We start from the raw sequence: 11,097 nt of genomic DNA on the forward strand, positions 1-11,097 counted from the left end.
ATTTTATAAACGAAAAGCATCAGGCAGGTTAAATAGCATGCCCAGTCACACAGCAAATGGGAAGCTGACCCTCTTCAGAAGCTCAATACTACCCTGCATAGGGAGTAGCTGCTCTTGGGCAATAAGCACCCCGTCAATGATTTCGCCAGGATGATGACACATGAGTGCTTCTGGGAGAGGTTTTGGAGTCAGGCCCCACTTCCCTCTCTTCAGGAATCTCCCACTCGGTCATCTGTCTTGCCCACCTCCTTTCGAAAAGATCACACCCCATTTGGCCTGAAAAATGATGTGAGAATCTGAGGTTTGTTTCCTTTAGTTCTGAACAGAAGGAACCGTGGCTCATGAGTTGAAAACACACCGGGACCCCCAGAACTCTGGAACAGAGTGGTCTAAGGAAGCAGAGAGGGAGAAAAGGACTAAGGCGACTCCCCGAGAAACCTGGACTGGTCCTGCTGAAGCGCACCCGAGTGGTGGGTCATGTGGTTCTGCATCTCAGAACTCTGGAAGAATCTATGTGACGAAACATAAGCCTATGGGATTACTGAGGCATGTCTGACTTGTCTGCCTCTTTAACCACTGCACTGCAGTTGACAGTCATTAGTTTAAAATTTCAAGAATGAGTTGGGGGGCACCTGGGGGGCTCAGTCATTAAGTGTCTGCCTTCGGCTCGGGTCATGATCCCAGGGTCCTGGGATCGAGCCCCGCGTCGGGCTCCCTGCTCCGCGGGAAGCCTGCTTCTTCCTCTCCCACTCCCCCTACTTGTGGTCCCTCTCTCACAGACTCTCTGTCAAAACAAATAAATAAAATCTTAAAAAAAAAAAAAAGAATGAGTTGGGAAAGGAGAAAGGGAAACTAAAATAGAATCAATCACAGAATCATCACTGCTTCCTTTATGGGAAGGCAGAGATAGAGAGAGAGAAAGAAAGAAGGGAAGAAGGGAGGGAGGGAGGGGGGAGGGAGGGAGGAAAGGAGGGAGGGAGGGAGGGAAGAAAAAAAGAGAAGGAAAGACCTTCCCCAAATATGGAAGGATACATGTGTCTCCCCACTGTCAAAAAAGAAATGAGAAAAAAACCAAACCCAAGCTCCTTAGCTGAGCACTGAAGGTCTATCAGAACCTGCTACAACACACAGTACGACTCCCCTGCCTCGGCCCACAGCTCTCGCTCACCCCCTGCTTCAGCACCTCCGTCATGCTTCATCCATGCCTGAGCGTGTTTCCTCTGCTGCTCCCTCTGCTTGAAGGAATGAAGGTGTGATCCGTTCCACTGCTGCCTACTGAAATCCACCCCTCACCATCCAGATCAAAAGCCACTGTCTAGATCACAGATGTCAAAGTTCAAAAGAACTTCAGAAACAGATGGTCCCATTACCTATGAGGAAACCGAAGCCCAAAAGGCTTAAGGGACTTGCTCTAAGTCACCCAGCTGGGTAGCTCCAAGTCACACAAAGATTTGGTCAGGAAGCCAACTCAGCTGACTTGCAGGTAGGGGCATGCCATCCCCATGATGTCCTGATGACTGCCCTGTGAAAAGTCCTCACCTCTTCCTAGGAGTGCCAGGGTGCTTACACTCTGTCTGGACTCTCCCCCATTTCAGGTCAGAGTTGTGTGCATGTGTCTGTATTTCCAGGTATCTGCTCTGTGTCTTACCCATCGTGTTATCCCACTGCTTAGTTACCCTGGCATACAGTCGGCCTTCAGTGGGCTCTAACAGTCACTGGACAAACAAAACAAAACACCAAAAAACTACCTGCCTCCCCACCTCAGGTCCTGTCTCCCTCCCACCAGCCTCCACGCACTGCCAGAGAGAGCCCCCCCAACCACCTGCTGATCTCTCCATACCTCTCCTCGATTAAACCCTTAAATGCACACAGTGGGATCCACAATTTGGCATGGAAGACTCGTACGGCCTTTCCTACCCTTCCAGACTCGTTCCCTGCCACCCAGAACACCAACAACTCTCCCTCACCTCTATATATTATGCCTGCCATTGCTTCTCCCTAGGACACACTTCAAGAGTTCCCCTGGTTCCCAACTTGCTCCTATGCAGCCGACCCCTATTCATCCTGTAAGATCCAGATTTTCTAAGAAGTGGCCTCCTCCAGGAAACTATCCCTGACTCCCAATCCCCTCCTTTAGATGAGGTGCCCTCCTCTGTGTTCCCAAAGCACCCTGGTATCTCTCCTCTATGGTTCTCAGCCCAGAGTATTATGTCTATTTGTCTACACCTGCTCCCGTTCCCCACCAGATCATAACTTAGAGCTGGAGCTGTGTTTGCCCCTACAGCACCTAATGCAATAATATCCAACACATTAAATCAGACTGAATAATTCTTATTTACTAGCTGCAATCAGACCCAACAAATACATATATGTGGTATTATTTCATTAAAATATTTTAAAATATGTAGGCCCTATATATATGTCAGCATATATCAGCAGTACTAAGGGGACGTGTCCTCAGATCTCGGCAAAGAACTTACTACCCGAAGTCTTTAAATAAAGAGTGTAAGTTGCATAATTGTATTATGAACTGCCAGGCATTCAACACTTGAGGAGTCCCTTAGAGAGGTGTGATGACCCAACCAATACAGCCAACCAGTGAGGGTATATGACCAATACCCACTAAGCACATGAGTGGAAGAAGAGAGTTCTGACACAGGCAGGGACCAACAGCAAGCTCTCCCCAGGAAGCCTCACGAGCACCCGGGCAGTCTCCATGTATTCATCTTCTGGAAAGTGAGCACATAGTGACTTCAGGAGACCCACCTGAGAAGGCCAGTGGGGCCCCCAAAACTTGGGGCTAGGGAGATGTCAACAGATGGTCAGGTGGAAACCGTGAGCCTCACAGAATTCACAGTATCAGATTCGCACTGTGGATAATTAGTAACAGCACCCTTGGGCACAGAACCAAAGTAAGAAGGCAAACAGCTAACGCCGGGAAGATCTGAGACCTGCCTCGAGAGAGAGCATACCTCTGCTGCTGGACTTGAAAGGAAGGAAGGGGGTATCCAAGTACAAAGGGAAGGGGAAGAGAAAATGAAGGCAAGTTTCCCTGAGAAGGTGGCATTCCAAGTATAGATGGCATCTCAGGAGACTCAAGAATGAACATTTCGGGAAAATTGCCTGTTGGTTAACCTGAGCAGGAGTGAGAGGCTGAGGGTATAAACTGATGCTATTTTTTCCTCCCACTAACCTGCAGAACCAATCTACAAACACGCTTTCTTAACCTGGCCCAAACTCATGGCCTTACAAACAAAGGGTTCATGCTCCCCTTGGTAAGGAAAGTCACAACGAGCCACAAAGGTGAGCATATTCTATGTGAGGTCCTCCCCCATCCTCTACACCCACTCCTCCTGTGTTAACAGCACCACCGCCCAGCCACACAAGGAACCCAGGATTATCACGGAGCAGCTCCCCACCTCTTCCCATCCACTGACCCTCAAACTGAGGAAAAGGTCCCCAAGCCCGTTCTTCCTCCATGTTCTCCCTGACATCTGGCCTCTTCTCTGGAAGCCTGTGGCCTCTGCTCCACTTCAGTTCTCACCTCCTCCCACATTAACTGTTGCAACAGCCACTCACCCTTCCTGCTGCCACCTCCACAATCTGGCTGCATCAACTTCACCACATTTATTTTCCTAAAATAAATAACCTTACCCCCTCGCCTAGCTAAAAAAGCTCCCAGACTCCCATTTTTTAGGAGATTTAACCCAAACTCCTGAGCATGATGTTCCAAACGCTGCACCACATGATCCAAGCTGGACTTTGCAGTCTCAGCCCTCACCGGCTCTCCCTCCCTCGTGCTGAGTGTGTGTGCCCTGCTGAACCCAGGTGTGCTCTCATCCTTGCCCATCTCAACTTCCACCAAGCCTGCGCCTTATCCCACTTGCTCTGCCCAGCACAAGCCTGCTCACCATTCAAGACCCAGTTCAAATATCATCTCCTCATTAAAGGCCCTACCAGCCCCTAAACTAGGGTGGCATCCCTGTGTTGCACCTGTTTTCCTAGGGTGATTACAGAAAGCATCCATTTACTCTCATAGTGCCCTGCTATGGATGATAAATTATATGGCCCTTCTACCTAAAACCTACCTTGACCCAAAGATAGAACTAGTTACTTGTGTAACTGTGTCTTTTGCTAGAGTGTATGTTCCTCAAGGGCAGTAATGTGGTCTTATCTTAGTGTGCACTTAAGTGTGTACTTCCAGCATCTATGGACTGGTAGCACCTCTCAGGTGCTCAACACTGGTGGAATGAAAACAAATCTGATTCTTAAAAAAATTGTAGCAAGCAGGGCACCTGAGTGGCTCAGTTGGTTAAGCGTCTGCCTTCGACTCAGGTCATGATCCCAGGGTCTTGGGATTGAGCCCCAAGTCGCGCTCTCTGCTCAGCGGGAAGTCTACTTCTCCCTCTCCCTCTGCTGCTGCCCCTCTTTGTGCTTGCTTGTTCTTGCTCTCTCTCTCACTCTCTCTGTCAAATAAATAAATAAAATCTTCTAAAAAAACTTTAAAAAATTGTAGCAATCACTCTTATCTAAACTTCATCTAAAATTCCAATGGATAAATTTTCTAAATTAGAATTAGATCTGGGGCGCCTGGATGGCTCAGTCGGTTAAGGGTCTGACTCTTGATTTCAGCTCAGGTCATGATCTCAGGGTCCTGGGACTGAGCCCAAGTCGGGCTCCACACTCAGCAGAGCATCTGCTTGTCCCTTTTCCTCTTCCTCTGCCCCCGCCCACTGCCCCGTTCCTGCTTCTGTGCTGGCTTGCACACGCTTGCACTCTCTCTCTCTCAAATAAATAAAATCTTTTAAAAAAATTAGATCTAAAAAGAATCCTGAGCCAAAAAAAAAAAAAAATTTAAATTTAAATTAAAAAATTTTTTAAATCCTGGGCCAAAAAGGCAGGCCATGAAAGCATCTGCCAAATGAGCTATTTCTTTCTCCAACTTTCTCAACTTTTTTCATTATTGCCCTCCTAAGGAGCCCTATTAGACATTTTTTCCTAACCACACCCACCATGAAATTTTAAAAGCACTGAGAGATATATATATGTGTGCTTTATACATTAAAAGAACAAGTATAAAGTTTATTCTTTTTATTCAATAATGAATTTGGAATAACTAAATAAATATTTTAAGTCAAATTAAAAATTTTAAAGCTGAGCGCCTGGGTGGCTCAGTCGTTAAGCATCTGCCTTTGGCTCAGGTCATGATCCCAGGGTCCTGGGATCAAGCCCCGCAGGGAGCCTGCTTCTCCCTCTCCCATGCCCCCTTGCTTGTGTTCCCTCTGTCACTGTTGTCTTGTTCTGTCAAATAAATAAATAAAATCTTTAAAAAATAAATAAATAAAAATTTTAAAGCTATTAATATTTTTATAACTCTTTGCTGAGTAGCTTTTAATGTAATATATCAAATTACACATGCAAATTTCCAATTTCTACATAATAATAGCAATGTAACCAAATTTTTAAAAGACATTCAACACTGCTATTTCTCCAGCAAAAGTAAAACAATTGAAAAATTATCGTCTTAAAAGTTATTTTTTAGGGGTGCCTGGGTGGCTCAGTCATTAACCATCTGCCTTCGGCTCAGGTCATGATCCCAGGGTCCTGGGATCAAGGCCCGCGTCGGGCTCCATGCTCCACGGGAAGCCTGCTTCTCCCTCTCCCGCTCTCCCTGCTTGTGTTCCCTCTCTCACTGTATCTCTCTGTCAAATAAATAAAATCTTTTAAAATAAATAAATAAATAAATAAATAAATTCTTTTTTAAAAAAGTTATTTTTTAGAGAAGCCTAGGTGGCTCATTCAGTTAAGTGTCCAACTCTTGATCTCAGCTCCCCACGTTAGGCTCCACGCCGGGCATGGAGCCTACTTAAAAAAAAATTTTCTTTTTTTTAAAATTTTTTTATTTATTTATTTGACAGAGAGAGAGGGACAGCGAGAGAGGGAACACAAGCAGGGGGAGTGGGAGAGGGAGAAGCAGGCTTCCCACAGAGCAGGGAGCCCCATGTGGGGCTCAATCCCAGGACCCTGAGATCATGACCTGAGCCAAAGGCAGACGCTTAACAACTGAGCCACCCAGGCACCCCAAAAATTTTTATTTTATTTTTTTAAGATTTTATTTATTTATTTGAGAGAGAGAGAGAATGAGAGATAGAGAGCACGAGAGGGAAGAAGGTCAAAGGGAGAAGCAGACTCCCCGCTGAGCAGGGAGCCCGATGTGGGACTTGATCCAGAGACTCCAGGATCATGACCTGAGCTGAAGGCAGTCGCCCAACCAACTGAGCCACCCAGGCGCCCCTTTGGGGTGCCTGGCTGGCTCAGTCAGAAGAGCATGTGACTCTTGATCTCAGGGTTATGAGTTCATGCCCCACACAGGGTGTAGAAATTACTTAGATAAATAAACAAAAATAAACTTCAAAAAAAAGTTAATTTTAGTGAACTTAATTTTGTTTCATCTGAGAAAACAATTTTTAACTTAGGTAGCTGCTAGATATTCATTCAGATACTACCAATATCTTCTCTTTTCAGTACTTGACAACTATTGGTGGACTGAATAACTTTAGTAGGATTAAATAATAAAATATAAACTATTCCTATTTAATTCTCAAATACCAAGTCATGCACAAAAACACTCAGGGCCAAACATATGCAACATCCACAAGGCAGCCAATGGGGAGCCTGAACATATGAGGCGGTCACCAAGAAAGAGATGACTTCCAGATCAAGTAACTGATAGAAAGTCCTCCAATCCTAGCCATCTATTTGCCACAGGCTTATAGTATTGACCTTGCATACATCCTGTATATCTCCCAAGAACTTGATGTCAACATTGCTTACATAATACCCAAGAAAAAGAGAGAAATTTTAATGTTAATAAGATATTCTTGACCAAGCTCTGAAGGGCTACAAAACCATTGCAATATCTAAGATGCTTCCGCCTCCCTCCAGAAACAATTTTTGCAACCCTTGAGGTCATAAGCCCTAACCTCTATGTTCCCACATTTATCCTCCTAGCAACTAAACAGGAAAAAAAAACAAAAACAAAACAACAACAACAAACACCAGTTCACCCAGGAAAGCACCCCATCCACCAGCTGTCATGACAGTACCTCTACTACAATCATCTCCCTAGAAACTTCGAAAGAAAATTACATTATTAGCTCTTCTCCCAAAACGGAGCCTCCCCCAAAAAAGCGTAGACTTCTAGAACTGGAAGAACATCCAGCCTCTCCTTCTTCAGATGAGGAAACTTAAAAGAACCCTAAGAGAATGAGAGACTTGCTCAATGAAATTACTAGTTAAAGACAGATACCTGATCAGTCTGGTTCACTGCTGTATCTGCAGGCAGATGTTTGCACACATAATGAATAAATGGTTACTGGACAAATTAGTGACAGAGAGCCCAGTTCATCTAATCCCTAGCCTACTACTTTTCCAACTACACAGCTTTGTCCCTTTTACTTCCCTAGAATATAAAATAATGGCCACAAAGACTATCAAATGTATATTACGTGTTTAAAAAGTTCCCCAGCTGAAATAAGCCATTTTAGCCTCACATGCCCAGTAAAACTGACAAACAGGGTCTTGTTCACTCATGGTATAGCACTTCAGCCCACTGCAGGATTAAGGACTTTCTACAAGTAAGTCAAGTGTACCCAGTCCAAAATGCAGTACTTCCTACTTGCTTACCCTGCCTTGAGCTCTATTCCAGAGTTCTTTTTTTTTTTTTTAATATTTTATTTATTTGACAGAGAGACAGCGAGAGCAGGAACACAAGCAGGGGGAGAAGGAGAGGGAGAAGCAGGCTTCCAGGCTAGCAGGGAGCCCGATGTGGGGCTCAATCCCAGGACCCTGGGATCATGACCTGAGCTAAAGGAAGACGGTTAATGACTAAGCCACCCAGGCGCCCCATTCCAGAGTTCTTATACACATGTCCTATCTCCCTACCTAGCCAGAGAATCCTAGAGAGCTAAAACTGTGTCTTCTCCTTCTAAGGCACCTACCAAGTTTGAGCACAGAGCAAATGTTCAATAAATGTTTCCAAAATTTCTACCAATAGGAATGGTGTACCATGGAAGGAAAAAAGCGAATTTGGCATGAGCAAAAAATTCTGTTTGTACTTTGCTCATCTCCTAGAACCATGTAGTACCTTACATGTAACAGGAACCTAGCAGTTATTGAATTTAATAAATGAAAGATATAGCAAACACTGAGAAGTCATTAAGCAACATCATTTATGCTTTTATTCATTCATTCAACAAATGTGTATTTACCAAGAATCTGTGTGCCAAGCTCTCTGCTGTTCAAAACCGAACTTCCTCCACAGACCTAGAGTCCTCCTCCCTAGCTAATGCATCTCAACACCTCAGTTCATCTTGTAGACAGTGGGTAGGGCTAGGGTGGTTATAGGTCTCAGTATGCCCAGGACAGTCCCAGTTTACACCTTTTGTCCAAGCGTTAATTACTAGCAGCATCCAGTTTCTCTCTCAACAATGCCCTGACATGACAATTATATAGCCCTAAGAGTACCAAATCTTTTTAGACAAGCAGACTAGGGATTCAAAAATTTCAATCCACATTTACTAGGTACTGCCAGTCTTGTTTCCTCATTTATAATACCCGTATAACATGGATTAAACTAACTGATTATACATACGGAAGCAGTTGGGGATGGGCTGGAACATCATATTGAGATCATACTGTAGAGGGCCTTGCATGCCGGACATATAAATACTCAATATACGACAGCCATAAAAACTTTTGAGGAAGGGAATGTATGTATAGTCAAAGCACGATGAAAGGGTTACTACCTCGATTCCAGAAAAGAACTAAGACAGGAGGAAAGAAAAAAACAAAAGCCTCCAGGTCATACCAAAAGACAATCTAAAGCTATAAATAAAGAAAGGTTGTCATGGATGAAAATAGCAACAAATACGCTATTTCATCATCTGCCTTTACGTGTAGTGTAAAAGTTTCAACAATAAAAAGATGCAACTTAGCAAGCTCTAGTTCATTGGCCTGTGGTCTTGGGGGTCCTCATTGCAAGGGACTGGCTGTAAGGAAGGTTTTAAACAGCCGGGCTTGCCCTCTTGCCTGTCAATCGTGTAAAGGAGTTGTAGTTTGGTTTTTGTTTCGCTTTTATTTTAAGGGCTACACTGAAAACACAGTATTCGTTGTCAGGAGTTTCCCAACATTAAAGAGATGGACAGGAATATTACCCGCCTCCTCCAGATCTTCCACTATTGCATCATTTGAAACTAAACCTCCTCCGGCAGCGACTTGTAAAATTCAAGTCAGGTAAAATGGCAGCAGCAGCAACTGTGGGTGCTGCGGCGGCCGCTGGTGCCGCCGGCCTCAACTTCCAGCGCAAGAGGGAGCGTCTCTCCGGAGCTCCCAAGTGCTAGAAGGAACAGTCAATAAATCAACAGGTCCAGCGCGCGCGCCCCAGGGTGCTCAGACCCCCGCGCGCCGGCCGCAGGAAGAAGTGACTAATTACTTAAATACAGTCGAGAAGTCGGGAAGCCGGAGTCGGTTCTCGAAGCGCCTTCTCCCACGTCCACCACCGACACTGCGGACCTGCATAGGAAAGGCCTGTGCCCTATGGACGGAGGAGAAAGCACCAATTCCTGGGCTGCTGCTCTGGTCCCCTAGCCCTCCGGCCCCCTCTGCAGCCCCTACCCTGCCCGCTCGTGCAGACACGCCTGGGGCTCCTTCTCCCCCCTCCGACCCCGGCTAGCCCCCTCCTGTCAACTGTAAGCCTGTCGGTTCTGCCACCTGGAAACTTCCATAGAAGTGATATTCCACAAACCCCAGAGGGCCAGTGTCGGGACTTCAGGGTCAGACCTCAAAAAGCCCAGGCGCTCCTGAAGAAGCTCAGATCCCGCGCTCCCGCGCGCTGGCACCCATCCACCCCCAGACCCGACGTGGTGTCCTCTATCACCACGACCCCACGGTGCCGGCGCCCAGAACCTCCGCAGCGCCTCCGCTCCGAGCGCCCTCCACGCTCGTGTCGGGACAGACCTCCCAGGCCGGGTGCCCCCACCCGCAGCCCCTGCCCCTTCCTCCGGACGGGAAGTTGCCTAGTCCGGGACTGGGGACCAGGGGGCGGGACCTTGGTCGTCCCTGCCGGGCTCGCTCATCCCTCCGGGACTCCAGGGGCAGTGCCCGCACCCCCACCAGCCAGTACCTCGTCCGCCTCCAGCTCTGCTCCGTTGCCTACGAGCGCCATGTTCCTCCTCAGGCTGCCGCCACCCAAAAACCAAACAGGGAGCTTAGGGCCGACTCCGTTTCTCCGCTCGGGGCTCAGCCCAGCGCCAGCGAGGGAGGAAGGGGGCGGCCCCGCGCTCCGGCCGGGTCCCGGGCGGGGCCAGCGCGCAGCCGAGCGAGTGCTTTCCCCGCCCCCGGCGCCCGCGGACCTGCAGAGCATCCATTTCCCCAGCGGGCGCCAAGCTGCCCAGCGGACCGCAAGCCCCGCCCCCTCAGGCCTCGCCCCGCCCCGCCCCGCCCCCCCCACGCGGCCCAAACTGAAGAGCCAACCAGGTTCCCGCAACGTGTCTCCGCCCCGAGCCGGCATCAGCCTCGGACCCCCGTGTGGGCGGGGCCATCTCGTGGGCGGGGTCTTCTCGCAGACTGGGACTTCGGTAGTTTGGCCCACCTTCTGGGAGAGTGGTACTTGAGGGTACCCGCTTCCACCGCTGTGCTGAGGGCTTGTGCTAGCCTGCAGCCGAGAGAACGCCGGGTTGACGAGATCAAGGTCAAGGCCACGCTACCCCTGAGGCGGATGGAATCATCTACCTGGTCCTTCGGCCAATGCCAGTCCGCTTCCCTCGCCAGGTGGACACCCCGTCTCACAGATTGTGGGACCAGAGGGCAGCCCTGGGTCACTCAGGATCACCCGTCACCCAGAAGCCTCTGTCACGCCACGTTCCCAAACACCATGGCGGATAGAGGTACGCTGTGTTTGCTTCTGTGTATGTTTGAAAAATTAAAGAAAATCCACGGGACAGATATTTATACAACTTGGAGCTCCTCTACCCCTCCTCCCACTCCCCTGTCACGGTTATGTCCCCATAGCATCCCACAGTGACCCTTCGTGTAACC

General features: G+C 47.9%; 1 protein-coding gene across 2 annotated transcripts in view; it reads right to left on the bottom strand.

Moving 5' to 3' along the window:
• Window positions 1–10,313, bottom strand: part of TTC39B (tetratricopeptide repeat domain 39B) — a 116,710-nt gene extending 106,397 nt beyond the window's left edge. The window contains exon 1 of one of the 2 annotated variants that reach the window (XM_028107308.2): window positions 10,184–10,313. In XM_028107308.2, the coding sequence (XP_027963109.2) occupies window positions 10,184–10,225 (42 nt within the window). In that variant the 5' untranslated portion in view covers window positions 10,226–10,313. The remainder of the gene's footprint in view (window positions 1–10,183) is intronic. The other variant, XM_028107309.2, reaches the window with a different exon arrangement.
• Between the last annotated feature and the right edge of the window lie 784 nt (window positions 10,314–11,097).

The sequence above is a fragment of the Eumetopias jubatus genome, unplaced genomic scaffold (assembly GCF_037043125.1).
Source record: "Eumetopias jubatus isolate StellerSeaLion01/CBP00866 unplaced genomic scaffold, mEumJub1_p1.0 scaffold_15, whole genome shotgun sequence".
NCBI classification, from domain to species: domain Eukaryota; kingdom Metazoa; phylum Chordata; class Mammalia; order Carnivora; family Otariidae; genus Eumetopias; species Eumetopias jubatus.